Source organism: Pseudophryne corroboree, chromosome 6, assembly GCF_028390025.1.
Source record: "Pseudophryne corroboree isolate aPseCor3 chromosome 6, aPseCor3.hap2, whole genome shotgun sequence".
Taxonomy (NCBI): domain Eukaryota; kingdom Metazoa; phylum Chordata; class Amphibia; order Anura; family Myobatrachidae; genus Pseudophryne; species Pseudophryne corroboree.
In genome coordinates, this window is record NC_086449.1 from 243,548,655 (window position 1) to 243,567,452 (window position 18,798).

Genomic DNA, 18,798 nt, shown 5'->3' on the forward strand with positions numbered 1-18,798 from the left:
CCACTACTATCAAAGCCCATTCTACTCTGTCTTTTGGACCTTCTTGGGCAGGCCGCCGAGGCGCGTCTGCTGAACAATTGTGCAAGGCGTCTACATGGTCCTCAGTGAACACGTTCATTAGGTTCTATGCCTTCGATACTTCCGCCTCCCAGGATGCTTCATTTGGATGCCGGGTTCTTATAGCCCGCTACGGCGCGCCCCTCCCATGAGGAACTGCTTTAGGAAATCCCTGATGTTTCCCTGTCGAAACCAATGTACCCCGATGCAGAAAAGGAGATTTATGGTAGACTTACCATGGTTAAATTTCTTTCTGCGAGGTACATTGGTTCCACAGGGCGCCCGCCCTGACGCACCTTGCTTCTATGGGTTTGTGTGGCATTAGCCGCTAGTCCCTTCTCCTGTTGTGAGAACGTGCTTCTATGTGACTAATATCTACCTTCTCTTTTACCTGCTCCTGCATTGGACTGGTTAACGAAACTGAGCTCTCAGTGCCTGGAGGCGTGGTTATAGAGGAGGCCCCAATGCATCCTGGGACAGCCTAAAGCTTTAGCCTGTTGGTACCTGGATTAAGATCCATCTCTACACCCAGATGTTTCCCTGTGGAACCAATGTACCTTGCAGAAAGAGATTTAACCATGGTAAGTCTACCATAAATCTCCTTTTCAATTACAGGCAAACACCAAACTGCTTATTGTTCACAGCAAAACGCATCGATGTCTAGCTGTCCTCAGGAAGTATGACCTGTGGTAAGTCATTTCATGCATGTTAGTTGTGAGGCCAGTTGGTAATTATCCATTTTGAAAAAAAAAATTGTGGCAGAGATCAGTTTGTTTGGGTGCACTCTATCCCCTTCATAAATATATATCTGTGATGTTTCTTCAATTTGATTAATTTATTATTAGATAAATCTTTTCAAACATGAAATACCAATACCCACATGGAATATTATCCTTCATTCATAATCTCCCATGCGGTATTATTATGGCCTAAGTATTAGACCATAGAAAGCAAAATATTAAAACATTTTTTATATAGAAATAGAAAAACGTGAAAAGAAGAAATTTTCTCATACGTCCTAGAGGATGCTGGGGTCCACTTCATGACCATGGGGTATAGACGGTTCCGCAGGAGCCATGGGCACTCTTAAGACTTTTCAATGGGTGTGAACTGGCTCCTCCCTCTATGCCCCTCCTCCAGACCTCAGTTTTAGAAATGTGCCCAGGCAGACTGGATGCACTCCAGGGGAGCTCTACTGAGCTTCTCTGAAAAGACTTATGTTTTTTATTTTCAGGGAGAACTGCTGGCAACAGTCTCCCTGCTTTGTGGGACTGAGGGGGCAGAAGTAGGAACCAACTTCCTGAAGAGTTTCATGGCTCTGCTTCTGGCTGACAGGACACCATTAGCTCCTGAAGGGTACTGAACGCTAGCCGTGTCTAGATGCTCACTCCCACAGCACGCCGTCACCCCCCTCACAGAGCCAGAAGTCAGAAGACAGGTGAGTGTAAGAAGATAGATCTTCAATCAAGTAAAGTGATGGCTGAGGTACCGGCGGGAACACAGCGCGCCATTGCTGCCCACACACACAGGCACTGCAGGGGGGGGGGGGGGGGCGCGCCCTGGGCAGCAAAATACCTATATCAACTGGCTAAAAGGGGGCATAAGATGCCCAGGCACAGCCCTACCCCTGCCAGTATAAATATTATAAAAACTCTCTGAGGTAAAAATGCGCCATTGCGGGGGCGGAGCTTCTTCCTCAGGCAGCCAGCACACTGCTCAGCGCCATTTTCTCTCTCCTCAGGCTGCAGAGACATCGCTGGTCCTCCTCCACTTCTGACTACAAGTATCAGGGTGCAAAACAGGGGGGGGGACGACAAGTGAATTTGGTGCTTTACAAGTGTGTTTACTGTGTAAAACAGCGCTGCATGTCAGTGGGCATTTTGTGTTCACAGGCATTATATACTGGCGCTGGGGTTGTGAACTGGCTGCTCCTAAACTGTGTCCCTCTGACAGATTTTACTGTGGGTCTGTCCCCTATAAATCCCAGTGTGTCTGTGTGTGTGTTGTGCATGTGTGTAAGACATGTCAGAGGCAGGGAGTTCCTCCCCGGAGGAAGCCATTTTAGGGACACAGACTTGTAATGTGGTGGCGCTACCGGCACACCAAGAGCCTGCATGGGTGAAAGAAATACGTGATAGTATGCCTCATATCAATAGGAGGTTAGATAAGTCTGAATCTCATGCAGAATGCTGGAGAAAGTCTGTGAAAGATGTGATTTTTCAGGGTTCTGTTCTTCCATCCGCAGGCGACTCCTCTGGGTCACATAAGAGACCGTTTGCAAATATTGTAAATACTGATACCGACACGGACACTGATTCTTGTGTCGACGATAGTGACTCCAGGGAAATAGATCATAAATTGGAGAAAAATATACAATATATGATTGTGGCTATAAGAGAAGTTCTGGCGGTTACTGAATCCACTCCTGTACCTCAGGAGAAGGCCTATTTCTATAAAAAAAAGAAATCTAAGGTTACTTTCCCTCCTTCCCACGAGCTTAATACTCTCTTTGAAGGGGTGTGGGTGAATCCCGAAAAGAAATTTCGTATTCGCAAGAGGATTCAGATGGCTTATCCTTTCCCTACAGAGGACAGGAAAAAGTGGGAGTCACCCCCGGTGTTAGACAGTGCACTGTCCAGGTTGACAAAGAAAGTAATTCTCCCTGCACCTGGGACGGCTTCACTAAAGGAGCCGGCAGACTGCAAAATGGAGACTACGTTAAAATCCATTTATGTTGCCAATGGTACGCTGCTCAGGCCCACAATTGCTTGCGCGTGGGTGAGTCGCGCTATTGAAAAATTGTCAGAAAGCTTGTCATCAGAAATTGACACGATTGATAAAGATGAGATACTCTTTAAGTTAGGGAATATCAAAGATGCTGCCGCATACATGCTAGAGGCGATGAAAGATATTGGACTCTTGGGTTCAACAGCCGCTACCATGGCAGTATCGGCTCGGCGGGCATTGTGGATTCGCCAGTGGAACGCGGATGCAGATTCCAAAAAGAATATGGAGGCTCTCCTGTATAAAGGTGAGGCCTTATTTGGTGATGTACTGGATGCGTTAGTCTCAGCGGCTACCGCAGGTAAGTCGACTTTTTTGCCTTCTGCTCCTGCACCAGCAAAAAAGACATATCAATCTCACATGCAGTCCTTTCGGCCCAATAAATACAAAAAGGCCAAAGGTTCTCCCTTCTTTGCAGGTAGGGGAAGGGGAAAGGGAAAGAAGTCCTCCACGACTTCAGGATCCCAGGAGCAGAAGTCAACCCCTACTTCTGCCAAATCTACAGCATGACGCTTGAGCTCCCTTGCGGGAGGCCGCTCGGGTGGGGGCACGTCTCAAACTGTTCAGCCAAAGTTGGGTTCAGTCTGGCCTGGACCCCTGGGTTTTGCAGATAGTATCCCAGGGGTACAAGCTGGAGTTTCAAGACGTTCCCCCATGCCGATTTTTCAAATCGACCTTGCCAGCTTCTCTTCCAGACCGAGAGGCAGTAACAGCGGCAATTCAAAAATTATGTCAGGATCAGGTCGTGGACCTGGTACCTTTGTCACAACAATTCAAGCCTCTTTGTAGTTCCGAAGCCGGACGGCTCGGTCAGACCGATCCTAAACCTAAAAAAATTGAATCTCTACTTGAAACGGTTCAAGTTCAAGATGGAATCACTCAGGGCAGTGATTTTCAGTCTGGCGGAGGGGGATTACATGGTGTCAGTAGACATAAAGGATGTTTACCTGCATGTTCCCATCTATCCTCTTCACCAGGCTTATCTGAGATTCGCGGTTCAGGATTGCCATTACCAGTTCCAGACGTTGCCTTTCGGTCTCTCCACGGCGCCTAGGGTATTCACCAAGGTGATGGCGGAGATGATGGTCCTCCTTCGTCAAAAAGGAGTCAATATAATTCCTTATCTGGACGATCTCCTGATAAAGGCAAGATCCAGGGAGCAGTTGCTACAGAACATCACGCTCTCCCTGTCCATACTCCAACAACACGGATCATAAATTTTCCAAAGTCACAGTTGGAACCGACGACGAGATTGTCTTTTCTCGGGATGATTCTGGACACAGAAATTCAGAGAGTATTTCTTCCGGTGGAAAAGGCTCTGGAAATCCAGAAAATGGTAAAACAGATATTGAAACCATTAAGTGTGTCAATCCATCAGTGCATTCGGTTGTTGGGGAAGATGGTGGCGGCCTACGAGGCCATACAGTTTGGCAGGTTCCATGCCAGAGTATTCCAGTGGGACCTGATGGACAAGTGGTTGGGATCCCACCTACACATGCACCGGAAGATAGTCCTGTCGTCAAAGGCCAGGATTTCGCTCCTGTGGTGGCTACACAGCTCGCACCTACTAGAGGGACGCAGGTTCGGGATTCAGGACTAGGTCTTGGTAACCACGGATGCAAGTATCCGAGGCTGGGGAGCTGTCACTCAGGGGGAAAGCTTCCAAGGAAAAAACCTGCCTTCACATAAACGTGCTAGAATTGAGAGCCATTTACAACGGCCTTCAACAAGCGGTACATCTTCTTCAAGATCATCTCGTGCAGATCCAGTCGGACAATGTAACAGCAGTCGTGTACATAAACAGGCAGGGCGGAACGAAAAGCAGAGCGGCGATGGCAGAGGAGACAAAGATCCTCCTCTGGGCAGAAAGACATGTAACGGCTCTGTCGGCAATTTTCATTCCGGGAGTAGACAACTGGGAAGCAGACTTCCTCAGCAGACACGATCTCCATCCAGGAGAGTGGGGCCTACACCAAGAAGTCTTCACAGAGGTGACAAGTCTTTGGGGAGTTCCTCAAGTAGACATGATGGCATCTCATCGCAACAAGAAGCTTCAGAAATATTGTTTCAGGTCAAGAGACCCTCAAGCAATAGCAGTGGATGCGCTAGTGACCCAGTGGGTATTCCGGTCAGTGTATGTCTTCCCTCCACTTCCGCTGATCCCAGAAGTTCTCAGGATCATAAGAAGAACAAGGGTTCGAGCAATCTTCATTGCCCCAGCCTGGCCAAGGAGGGCTTGGTACCCAGATCTTCAGGAGTTGCTCTTAAAAGATCCTCGGCCTCTTCCTCTTCGCGAGGACCTGCTGCAGCAGGGGCCATGCATGTATCAAGACTTACCGCGGCTACGTTTGACGGCATGGCTGTTGAGCGCTGGATCCTAGCCCGAAAGGGTATTCCAAAGGAAGTCATTCCCACACTTATTCAGGCCAGGAAAGGAGTAACGTCAAAACATTACCACTGTATTTGGAGAAAATATGTGTCTTGGTGTGAATCCAAGAAGGCTCCTACGGAAGAGTTTCAGTTGGGTCGTTTTCTCCATTTTCTGCAGGCTGGTGTGGAGGCGGGCCTTCGATTGGGGTCAATCAAGGTCCAGATTTCGGCCTTGTCAATTTTCTTCCAAAAACAATTGGCCACTCTTCCAGAGGTTCAGACCTTCGTGAAAGGGGTTCTGCACATCCAGCCTCCATTTGTGCCTCCAGTGGCACCATGGGACCTTAATGTGGTGTTGCAGTTCCTTCAGTCGGATTGGTTTGAGCCTCTACAAGAGATAGAGTTGAAATTTCTCACTTGGTTTCATCTTTCCACATAAACCAACCTATTGTAGTGCCAGTAGTTACTGACACATTCACTTAGTCAGTCTCTAGATGTGGTTAGGGCTTTGAAGATTTATGTCACTAGAACAGCTAGGATACGGAAAACAGAGGCTCTGTTTGTCCTGTATGCTCCCAACAAGATTGGGTGTCCTGCTTCCAAGCAGACTATTGAGCGCTGGATCAGAGGTATTATTCAGCATGCACATTCTACGGCTGGATTGCCGTTACCTACGTCGGTGAATGCCCATTCTACTAGGAAGGTGGCCTCCTCCTGGGCGGCTGACCGGGGGGTCTCGGCATTACAACTTTACCGAGCAGCTACTTGGTCAGGGTCAAACACATTTGCTAAGTTCTACAAGTTTGACACCTTGGCCGATGAAGACCTCAAGTTCGGTCAATCGGTGCTGCAGGGTCATCGCACTCTCCCGCCCGTACTGGAGCTTTGGTATAAACCCCATGGTCATGAAGTGGACCCCAGCATCCTCTAGGACGTATGAGAAAACAGGATTTTAATACCTACCGGTAAATCCTTTTCTCCTAGTCCGTAGAGGATGCTGGGTGCCCGTCCCAGTGCGTACTTTACCTGCAGTTTTGTTTATTAGAGTTACACATGTTGTATTTTATTAGTTTCAGCATGTTTGCTGTAATTGGTTCATGCCTGTTGGCGTGTGTTATGTTGAATGCCATGTTGTGCAGCATGGTTGAGGTGTGAGCTGGTATGTTTCACACCATTAGTATTAAAGTAAATCCTTTCCTCGAAATGTCCGTCTCCCTGGGCACAGTTCCTATAACTGAGGTCTGGAGGAGGGGCATAGAGGGAGGAGCCAGTTCACACCCATTGAAAAGTCTTAAGAGTGCCCTTGGCTCCTGCGGAACCGTCTACACCCCATGGTCATGAAGTGGACCCCAGCATCCTCTACGGACTAGGAGAAAAGGATTTACCGGTAGGTATTAAAATCCTGTTTTTATTAGACAGATTTCTGTCTTGTGTATAAAAATAAAACCAGATTGTGTGCCGCCTATTATTTCTTGTATATCTATTGTACTCTTATGAGTATAGATGTTCTAAGCTCCAATTGTTTATATATATATTTCTTATGAATGTTAATATATTATTCTCATTGCCATATATTTTTGTACATAGGCCCTCATTCCGAGTTGTTCGCTCGCTAGCTGCTTTTAGCAGCATTGCACACGCTAAGCCGCCGCCCCCTGGGAGTGTATCTTAGCTTAGCAGAATTGCGAACGAAAGATTAGCAGAATTGCGAATAGAAATTTCTTAGCAGTTTCTGAGTAGCTCCAGACCTACTCCTACACTGCAATAAGTTCAGTCAGTTTCGTTCCTGGTTTGACGTCACAAACACGCCCAGACACTCCCCCGTTTCTTCAGACACTCCTGCGTTTTTCCCAGAAACGCCAACGTTTTTCCGCACGCTCCCATAAAACGGCAAGTTTCCGCCCAGAAACACCCACTTCCTGTCAATCACACTCCGATCACCAGAACGATGAAAAATCTTCGTTAGGCCGTGAGTAAAATACCAAACTTTTGTGCTAATTTACTTGGCGCAGGCGCACTGCAAACATTGCGCAGTTTGCGACTATTCGCTCCGTAGCGAAACAAACTAATGAGCGAACAACTCGGAATGACACCCATAGTGTATAATTGTACCTATATACGAATAGTATATTGTATAATGTTCTAAATGTAATACACCTTTATCTCAATAAAATAATGTTTTATTTATGAAGGGGATAGAGTGCACCCAAACAAACTGATCTCTGCCACAATTTTTTTTTTCTATATGTATTTTTTGATCAGGGGGTAGCACCAACGTTTGAATGTATGTGAATGTATGCATATTAAAATCTAACGTATAATCCCTTACATCAAAATCTATTATTATTAGTTCTGGTGCGGGATACTCTCTCTCAATTATCCATTTTGCAATTTAGTTAAGGAGCTATGGGGATAATTCAGATCTGATCACAGCAGCAAATTTGTTAGCAGTTGGGCAAAACCATTGCACTGCAGGTGTGGCAGATATAACATGTGCAGAGAGAGTTAGATTTGGGTGGGTTATTTTCTGTGCAGGGTAAATACTTGCTGCTTTATTTTTACACTGTAATTTAGATTTCATATTGAACACACCACACCCAAATCTAACTCGCTCTGCACGTTATATCTGCCCCCCCCCCCCTGCAGTAAACATGGTTTTGCCCAACTGCAAACAAATTTGCTGCTGCGATCAGATCTGAATTAGGCCCTATGGGGGTCATTCTGGTTGATCGCTCGCTAGCTACTTTTAGCAGCCATGCAAACGCATAGTCGCCGCCCACGGGGGAGTGTGTTTTCGCTTTGCAAGTGTGCGAACGCGTGTGCAGCCGAGCGGGACAAATTTTTTTTTTTTGCAGTTTCTGAGTAGCTCTGGACTTATTCAGCCCTTGCGATCACTTCAGTCTTTTTGGTCCCGGAATTGGCGTTAGACACCTGCCCTACAAACGCCTGGACACGCCTGCGTTTTTCTAAACACTCCCTGAAAACGGTCAGTTGACACCCATAAATGCCCTCTTCCTGTCAATCTCCTTGCGATCGGCTGTGCGAATGGATTCTTCGTTAAATCTATCGCTCAGCAACGTTCCGCTTTGTACCCGTACGACGCGTGTGCACATTGTGGTGCATACGCATGCGCAGTAGTAACCTGTTCGCTGCAAAAACCGGTAGCGAGCGATCAACTCGGAATGACCACCCCATGTGTGTTAATCTCGTGTTTGTGCATGGTGTCCTCCTGTTACTCTGACTTCCTTCCACAGTCCAATATAAATTTATATGAGCATCTTAATTGTGAGAATGTGTGTGAGAGACTATGGGGGTCATTCCGAGTTGTTCGCTCGTTATTTTTTTCTCGCAACGGAGCGATTAGTCGCTAATGCGCATGCGCAATGTCCGCAGTGCGACTGCGCCAAGTAAATTTGCTATGTAGTTAGGTTTTTTACTCACGTCATTACGAGGTTTTTTCTTCGTTCTGGTGATCGTAATGTGATTGACAGGAAGTGGGTGTTTCTGGGCGGAAACTGGCCGTTTTATGGGAGTGTGTGAAAAAACGCTACCGTTTCTGGGAAAAACGCGGGAGTGGCTGGAGAAACGGAGGAGTGTCTGGGCGAACGCTGGGTGTGTTTGTGACGTCAAACCAGGAACGACAAGCACTGAACTGATCGCACTGGAAGAGTAAGTTTCGAGCTACTCAGAAACTGCTAAGAAGTGTCTATTCGCAATTCTGCTAATCTTTCGTTCGCTATTTTGAGAAGCTAAGATTCACTCCCAGTAGGCGGCGGCTTAGCGTGTGCAAAGCTGCTAAAAGCAGCTTGCGAGCGAACAACTCGGAATGACCACCTATAGACAGTGAGACCTTCAATTATGGACACAGAAAACATTTTTTTGTGCCTACAATGCACATTGGGATGTACTCAATTCACTTAGGCGCAGTAACAATGGTAGATCAAACTGAGCAGTGTAAACTGTCACTGTTACCAATTAGCGGCATAAGTAATAGGGCATATGGGCACAGCTGCTTTTTAGATGTATGTAGTTGGCATCCCAATGGACGGGATGAAGATCGGTGCCGGAATCCTGACACTTGTCAGAATGTCGATGCCGGAATCCTGACAGGTGGAATCCCGAATGTAAGTATGCCAGGGAGGGTTAGGGTTAGGCTGCGGGTGAAGCTAGAGTTAGGTTGCAGGGGGAGGGTTAGGGTTATTCTGGCCACCGGCATCCTCACTGCCTGTATCCTGTACCCAACCCTTTTTAGAGTATCTGTCTCCTCACGGAATCCGGTCTCTAGGTCGACAGTAACTAGGTTGACACTATCTAGGTCGACCACTATTGGTCAACATTAACTAGGTTGACAGGGTTTCTAGGTCGACATGTTCTAGCTCGACAGGTCAAAAGTTCGACCTTTTCATACTTAACGATCCACGTGGATTACGATTGGGAACGCTAACCTGTGCCGAGCGGTGCACTAATTACTAATTTTGACCTGTCGACCTAGACCCTGTCGACCTAAAGACCCTGTCAACCTAGAGACCCTGTCGACCTAGTTACTGTCGACCAATTGTGGTCGACCTAGACACTGTCGACCTAGTTACTATCTACCTTCCATACCACACCCCTCCTCACAATAGCAATATAGATTTTCTCAGGTAGTTTGGGATTTGCCACGCAGATCCTTGACCCCTAATTAACTAATGTGAATGTATAAACATTATTTGATATAGATGCCTTGATCTGACGATTGTAACTATATGGAACATAAAAAGGATCAATATTTATAACTAGCTCTTTTCAGTTTTTGTCAGAATAATTTTTTTTGCATTCAGTCTACTGAGTTGTGGGTATTATCATGTTTTAATTAACTTTTTTAGGTTTTTCTTTGACATTTAATGGAATCTAAGAAAAAGCTTTAATATTATTTATTTTTCTCTAACGTCCTAAGTGGATGCTGGGGACTCCGTAAGGACCATGGGGAATAGCGGCTCCGCAGGAGACTGGGCACATCTAAAGAAAGCTTTAGGACTATCTGGTGTGCACTAGCTCCTCCCCCTATGACCCTCCTCCAAGCCCCAGTTAGATTTCTGTGCCCGACGAGAAGGGTGCACACTAGGGGCTCTCCTGAGCTCTTTGTGAAAGTTTTAGTTTAGGTTTATTATTTTCAGTGAGACCTGCTGGCAACAGGCTCACTGCATCGAGGGACTAAGGGGAGAAGAAACGAACTCACCTGCGTGCAGAGTGGATTGGGTTTCTTAGGCTACTGGACATTAGCTCCAGAGGGACGATCACAGGTTCAGCCTGGATGGGTCCCGGAGCCGCGCCGCCGGCCCCCTTACAGAGCCAGAAGAGCGAAGAGGTCCGGAAAATCGGCGGCAGAAGACGATCCTGTCTTCAGATAAGGTAGCGCACAGCACCGCAGCTGTGCGCCATTGCTCTCAGCACACTTCACACTCCGGTCACTGAGGGTGCAGGGCGCTGGGGGGGCAGCGCCCTGAGACGCAATAAATCGATAAAAACCTTATATGGCTAAAATAAATGCATCACATATAACTCCTGGGCTATATGGATGCATTTAACCCCTGCCAAAACATACAGAAAAACGGATGATAAGGACGCCGAGAAAGGGGCGGAGCCTATCTCCTCAGCACACTGGCGCCATTTTCCCTCACAGCTCAGTTGGAGGGAAGCTCCCTGGCTCTCCCCTGCAGTCACTACACTACAGAAAGGGGTTAAAAAAGAGAGGGGGGCACAAATTAGGCGCAGTATAAACAATACAGCAGCTATAAAGGGAAAAAACACTTACCGTATATACTCGAGTATAAGTCGACCCGAATATAAGCCGAGATACCTAATTTTACCACAAAAAACTGGGAAAAATTACTGACTCGAGTATAAGCCTAGGGTGGGAAATGTACGGTGCCAGGGGTTTTCATGCTCAGGGTGTCATGCTCGTTGCCAGGGGTTTCATGCGGTAGGTGTTATGCTTGTTGCCAGGGGGTAATGCTTGTTGCTAGGGTTGTGCCCCCAGTGCCACATATACCCCCAGTAACAGATATCCCCCCACAGTGCCAGATAAAAACATGCCGCCGTTGCTTTGCCCCCAGTAGTTATGCCCCTTCTTTGCCCCCAGTAGTTGTGCCCCCTCTTTCATTGCCCCCAGTAGTTGTGCCCCCTTTCATTGCCCCCAGTAGTTGTGCCCCCTTTCATTGCCCCCAGTAGTTGTGCCCCCTTTCATTGCCCCCAGTAGTTGTGCCTCCTTCTTTCTTTGCCCCCTGTTGCAGTGCCCCCTTCTTTCTTTGCCCCCTGTTGCAGTGCCCCCTTCTTTCTTTGCCCCCTGTTGCAGTGCCCCCTTCTTTCTTTGCCCCCTGTTGCAGTGCCCCCGTCGCCGCTTACAAACACACAAACACACACAAAAACAATACTTACCACTGCCCCGCTCCTGCTTCCCGACCGCATCTTCTGCTGCTGCGCTGCTCCGCTCCGTCCGTCCGCTCGCTCGCTCCGTCCGGCCGCCGCACCGTCCGGCCGCCCGCTCCCCGGCACCCGATCATCTCTATGGGAGAGACGTCATGACGTCTCTCCCATAGCAACGCGCACAGACACTAGAGGTCAATAATGACCTCTAGTGTCTGTCCTGGAGCCGGCTGCAGCGGACGCCCACACAGCCCACGGCGTCTGCTGCAGCCATTGACTCGAGTATAAGCCGAGGGGGGCTTTTTCAGCATAGAAAAATGTGCTGAAAAAGTCGGCTTATACTCGAGTATATACGGTATATAAGGTTATCCCTGTATATATATAGCGCTCTGGTGTGTGCTGGCAAACTCTCCCTCTGTCTCCCCAAAGGGCTAGTGGGGTCCTGTCCTCTATCAGAGCATTCCCTGTGTGTGTGCTGTGTGTCGGTACGTTTGTGTCGACATGTATGAGGAGAAAAATGATGTGGAGACGGAGTAGAGTGTCTGTAATAGTGTTGTCACCCCCTAGGGGGTCGACACCTGAGTGGATGTACTGTTGAAATTGCGTGACAGTGTCAACTTTGTATTAAAGACAGTGGTTGACATGAGACAGCCGGCTACTCAGCTTGTGCATGTCCAGACGTCTCATACAGGGGCTCTAAAGCACCCGTTACCTCAGATACAGACGCCGACACGGATACTGACTCCTGTGTCGACGGTGAAGAGACAACCGTGATTTCCAATAGGGCCACACATTGCATGATTGAGGCAATGGAAAATGTTTACACTTTTCTGATAATATGAATACCACCAAAAAAAGGAGTATTATGTTTGGTGAGGAAAAACTTCCTGTAGTTTTCCTGAATCTGAGAAATAAAATGAGGTGTGTGATGATGCGTGGGTTTCCCCACGATAACAATTGATAATTTCTAAAAAGTTATTGGAAGTATACCTTTTCCCGCCAGAGGTTAGGGTGCGTTGGGAAACACCCCTTAGGGGGGATAAGGCGCTCACACGCTTGTAAGAACAAGGGCTCTATCCTCTCCTGAGATGGCCGCCCTTAAGGATCCTGCTGATAGAAAGCAGGAGGGTATCCTAAAATGTATTTACACACATACTGGTGTTATACTGCGACCAGCAATCGCCTCAGCCTGGATGTGCAGTGCTGGGTTGGCGTGGTCGGATTCCCTGACTGGAAATATTGATATCCTAGATAAGGACAGTATATTATTGCCTATAGAGCAATTAAAAAATGCATGATGCACAGCGGAATGTTTGCCGACTGGCATCAAGTATAAGTGCGTTGTCCAATTCTACCAGTAAAATGGTCAGGTGATGCGGATTCCAAACGGCATTTGGAAGTATTGCCTTACAAAAAAAAAAAGGGGATGTACCCCTGGTCGCCTCTCAAAATAAGACGCCGTATTATCAGGCGCAGTCCTCGTTGGCAAGCGGACAAAAGGGTTCCTCTTTTCTGCACGTGACAGAGGGAGAGGAAAATGGCTGCAGAGATTAGCCAGTTCCCAGGAACAGAAACCCTTTTCTGCCTCTGCAAAGCCCTCAGTATGTCGCTAGGGCTTTACAAGTTCACCGTTCTCAATGAATTTCAGTGCGCAGTGGGCTCACTCGCAAGTAGACCCCTGGATCCTTCAGGTAATATTTTCAGGGGTACAAATTGGAATTCGAGACATATTCCCCTCGCCGTTTCCAAAAGTCTGTTTTACCGACGTCTCCCGCTGACAGGGAGGCAGTTTTGGAAGCCATTCACAAGCTGTATTCCCAGCAGGTGATAATTAAGGTACCCCTCCTCCAACAGGGAACGGGGTATTATTCCACACTATTGTGGTACCGAAGCCAGACGGCTCGGTGAGACCGATTTTAAAATCTAAAATCTAAAATCTTTGAACACTTACATACAGAGGTTCAAATTCAAAATTGAGTCACTCAGAGCAGTGATTGCAAACCTGGAAGAAGGGGACTACATGAAGTCTCGGGACATCAAGGATGCTTACCTTCATGTCAAAATTTACCCTTCTCACCAAGGGTATCTCAGGTTATGGTACAGAACTGTCACTATCAGTTCAGACGCTGCCGTAGGGATGGGCCACGGCACCCCGGGTCTTTACTGAAGTAATGACCGAAATTATGATATTCCTTCGAAGGAAGGGAATTTTAGTTATCCTTTACTTGGACGATTCCCTGATAAGGGTAAGATCCAGGGAACAGCTGGAGATCGGTGTAGCACTATCTCAGGTAGTGTTGCGGCAGCACGATTGGATTCTCAATATTCCAAAATCGCAGCTGGTTCCGACGACTTGTCTTCTGTTCCTAGGGATGATCCTGGACATAGTCCAGAAAGAAGGTGTTTCTCCCGGAGGAGAAAGCCAGGGAGTTATCCGAGCTAGTCAGGAACCTCCTAAAACCGAACCAAGAGTGCATCAATGCACAAGGGTTCTGGGTAAAAATGGTGGCTTCCTACGAAGCAATCCCATTCGGCAGATTCCACGCAAGAACTTTCCAGTGGGACCTGCTGGACAAATGGTCCGGGTCGCATCTTCAGATGCATCAGCGGATAACCCTGTCACCAGGGACAAGGGTGTCCCTCCTGTGGTGGTTGCAGAGTGCTCATCTTCTAGAGGGCCGCAGATTCGGCATTCAGGACTGGGTCCTGGTGACCACGGATGCCAGCCTGCGAGGCTGGGGAGCAGTCACACAGGGAAGGAATATCCAGGACTTATGGTCAAGCCTGGAGACATCACTTCACATAAATATCCTGAAGCTAAGGGACATTTACAATGCTCTAAGCTTAGCAACCTCTGCTTCAAGGTCAGCCGGTGTTGATCCAGTCGGACAACATCACTGCAGTCACCCACGTAAACAGACAGGGTGGCACAAGAAGCAGGAGGGCAATGGCAGAAGCTGCAAGGATTCTTCGCTGGGCGGAAAATCATGTGATAGCACTGTCAGCAGTATTCATTCCGGGAGTGGACAACTGGGAAGCAGACTTCCTCAGCACGACCTCCACCCGGGAGAGTGGGGACTTCACCCAGAAGTCTTCCACATGATTATAAACCGTTGGGAAAAACTCGACAGGTATTGCGCCAGGTACAGGGACCCTCAGGCAATAGCTGTAGACGCTCTGGTAACACCGTGGGTGTACCAGTCAGGGTATGTGTTCCCTCCTCTGCCTCTCATACCCAAGGTACTGAGATTGGTAAGATGGAGAGGAGTAAGCACTATATTCGTGGCTCCGGATTGGCCAAGAAGGATTTGGTAACCGGAACTTCAAGAGATGCTCACGGAGGATCCGTGGCCTCTACCTCTAAGAAGGGACCTGCTCCAGCAAGGACCCTGTCTGTTCCAAGACTTACCGCGGCTGCGTTTGACGGCATGGCGGTTGAACGCCGGATCCTGAAGGAAAAAAAAGGCATTCCGGATGAAGTCATCCCTATCCTGATCAAAGCCAGGAAGGATGTAACCGCAAAAACATTATCACCGCAATTGTCGAAAATATGTTGCGTGGTGCGAGGCCAGTAAGGCCCGACGGTGGAAATTCAACTGGGTCGATTCCTACATTTTCTGCAAACAGGAGTGTCTATGGGCCTGAAATTGGGGTCCATTAAGGTTCAAATTTCGGCCCTGTCAATTTTCTTCCAAAAAGAACTAGCTTCAGTCCCTGAAGTTCAGACGTTTGTAAAAGGGGTACTGCATATACAGCCTCCTTTTGTGCCTCCAGTGGCACTTTGGGATCTCAATGTAGTTTTGGGTTCCAAAAGTCACATTGGTTTGAACCACTTAAATCTGTGGACTTAAAATATCTCACATGGAAAGCGGTCATGCTGTTGGCCCTGGCCTGGGCCAGGCGCGTGTCAGAATTGGCGGCTTTATCCTAAAAAAGCCCTTATCTGATGTTCCATTCGGACAGGGCGGAATTGAGGACTCGTCCTCAGTTTCTCCCTAAGGTGGTTTCAGCGTTTCACCTGAACCAACCTATTGGTGGTGCCTGCGGCTACTAGGGACTTGGAGGACTCCAAGTTGCTAGACGTTGTCAGGGCCCTGAAAATATATGTTTCCAGGAGGGCTGGAGTCAGGAAATCTGACTCGCTGTTTATCCTGTATGCACCCAACAAGCTGGGTGCTCCTGCTTCTAAGCAGACTATTGCTCGTTGGATTTGTAGTACAATTCAGCTTGCACATTCTGTGGCAGGCCTGCCACAGCCAAAAATCTGTAAATGCCCACTCCACAAGGAAGGTGGGCTCATCTTGGGCGGCTGCCCGAGGGGTCTCGGCTTTACAACTTTGCCGAGCAGCTACTTGGTCAGGAGCAAATGCGTTTGTAAAATTATACAAAATTGATATCCTGGCTGAGGAGGACCTGGAGTTCTCTCATTTGGTGCTGCAGAGTCATCCGCACTCTCCCGCCCGTTTGGGAGCTTTGGTATAATCCCCATGGTCCTTACGGAGTCCCCAGCATCCACTTAGGACGTTAGAGAAAATAAGAATTTACTTACCGATAATTCTATTTCTCATAGTCCGTAGTGGATGCTGGGCGCCCATCCCAAGTGCGGATTGTCTGCAATACTTGTACATAGTTATTGTTACAAAAATCGGGTTATTATTGTTGTGAGCCATCTTTCAGAGGCTCCTCTGTTATCATGCTGTTAACTGGGTTCAGATCACAGGTTATACGGTGTGATTGGTGTGGCTGGTTTGAGTCTTACCCGGGATTCAAAATCCTTCCTTATTGTGTACGCTCGTCCGGGCACAGTATCCTAACTGAGGCTTGGAGGAGGGTCATAGGGGGAGGAGCCAGTGCACACCAGATAGTCCTAAAGCTTTCTTTAGATGTGCCCAGTCTCCTGCGGAGCCGCTATTCCCCATGGTCCTTACGGAGTCCCCAGCATCCACTACGGACTATGAGAAATAGAATTATCGGTAAGTAAATTCTTATTATTATCAGTTATTTATATAGCGCACACATATTCCGCAGCACTTTACAGAGAGTATTTGCCCATGCACATCAGTCCCTGCCCCAGTGGAGCTTACAATCTATATTCCCTACCGCATGTACACACACATACATTCACGCTAAGGTTAATTTGTAGGGAGCTGATTAACCTGCCAGTATATTTCGGATTGTGGGAGGAAACCGGAGTACCTGGAGGAAACCCATGCAAGCACAAGGAGAATATACAAACTCCACACAGTTAGGGTCATGGTGGGAATCAAACCCATGACCTCAGTGCTGTGAGGCAGTAATGCTAACCATTACACCGTCTGTGTTGAGGTTTAAAGCCTCGGACCCTGGCCTATTTTTTTTACACTCAAATAGCTATCAGATGTGTCCACCTACATCTGGCCTCCCTGCACGTTAAACAGCCATTCTAGTTATACCATGACACAGGGGCGCCAATTCTTCTTTGTGCTGGTGGGTGTCGCAGTACCAGATGATGTAATCACGTCACGCCACAGCGGCACATGCAAGAGACCAGGAGGCTGATTGTGAGCTGGGGGGGGAGCCGCGGCTCCACCTCCACCTCACAGTCAGCCTCCTGGTCTCTTTCGTATTCAGCGAGACTATGCTGCGCTCACCCCGCTGGCGGCTCATGTGGTGAATGCTGGGGGTAACTGGAGGCTGACATTCACCACATGAGCCACCAGCGTGGTGAGCGCAGGTGGTGACTGTAAGGACCTGCATAGGGCTGGCCCCGTGGGTGCTCATCATTTTCTGTGGGTGCTCGGGCCCGGGAGCACCCACGGAATCGGCGCCTATGCCATGACGTGGTGTGACTTTGTAGCACCGAGCGCCTTCTTGTGCGACCTTTTTCATTAAAATGCATCTTATTCACAAAACATGATATGCGGCATGCCTATATTCTGTGTGCGACTGTGGCTGTATCTGTATCTGTATATGAAATGCTACTCTACAATGTTTTTCATAGCAGTTTGTATGCAGATACAGGGGCGGTCACACCCAGAATATAGGTAATCAGCATTTAATTTTAATTCTGTTTGTCCATCTTATTTACATAGCGATGCAAATAAGACGCATTTTTGTCTAAAAACGCCCAATGCTGACAGAGTTGCACGGGACCTGTCAGCTCACTCATGCAAGGCATCTCCCACTACGTGGCGTAATGAGGCAAGGTGTATGAGGGCACATCTGTACGGGACTTCTGATCCCAGGACTATATGGAAAACAAGACTGACACAGTCACAATGGTTCCAGCAATTCTCAGTGCCTCACATTTATTCTGTTCTCTTTGCATTTCAGGACATTGTTTGGCAAGGAATGTGAAATGACTGCACACACATATTTAAATGGGCACAAAGTTGAAGAGAATGAAAATCATTGGATTATTGTTACTGGAAACCCGAGTGATGACATAAACACTATGTTTGACAGACCCAAACCACCCAGTGAAGACATGACTGAAAGTAAAGCTCATTAGGTTTATGCAGAGGCACAACATTCTACATTGGCAATACCTTTTGCTTCATTGGAGGGTTTCTTACCTGAGTCTGTAGCCATTCAATAAAAGCCCATAATCCAAAATATACTGTAGAGTCTATTATCAGATGTCCAACTAGCAGCAACTGGGCCAGATGTGGGCACCCCAAGGTTTGTTGTGACCATACCACCTCTGTTAAGTCTAGGGCCGGATTAAGGCTGCTGGGGGCCCAGGGACAGCAAAGCTGTGGGTCCCCCAGTAGTAACATTGCTCATAAACACCACATACCTCACTCCTTCCCATGTGTAACATACACACACACAGTGCCAGAACTAGATGTAGGTGCCCTGTGCCAAGTAGTGCATTGGTTTATAGTCAGCCTGTTGCTGATGTTGTTCATGCCGTTGACTTGCGTTGTGTTGAATTCTATGTTGTACGGCGTGCTTGAGGTGTGAGCTGGTATGTATCTCACCTTAGTTTAACAATAAATCCTTTTCCTCTAAATGTCCGTCTCCCTGGGCACAGTTCCTATAACTGGAGTCTGGAGGAGGGGCATAGAGGGAGGAGCCAGTTCACACCCTTTTGAAAGTCTTAAAGTGCCCATGTCTCCTGCGGATCCCGTCTATACCCCATGGTTCTTGAAGTGACCCCAGCATCCTCTACGGACTAAGAGAAAAGGATTTACCGGTAGG

The 18,798-nt window shown here is 47.8% G+C and overlaps 1 protein-coding gene across 2 annotated transcripts in view; it reads left to right on the plus strand.

Moving 5' to 3' along the window:
* The window catches only part of CFAP161 (cilia and flagella associated protein 161), a 59,008-nt gene extending 40,798 nt beyond the window's left edge, over positions 1-18,210 (plus strand). Inside the window, exons 6-7 of one of the 2 annotated variants that reach the window (XM_063925818.1) lie at positions 673-746; positions 17,929-18,210. In XM_063925818.1, the coding sequence (XP_063781888.1) occupies positions 673-746; positions 17,929-18,106 (252 nt within the window). In that variant the 3' untranslated portion in view covers positions 18,107-18,210. The remainder of the gene's footprint in view (positions 1-672; positions 747-17,928) is intronic. The other variant, XM_063925819.1, reaches the window with a different exon arrangement.
* Positions 18,211-18,798: the final 588 nt, after the last annotated feature.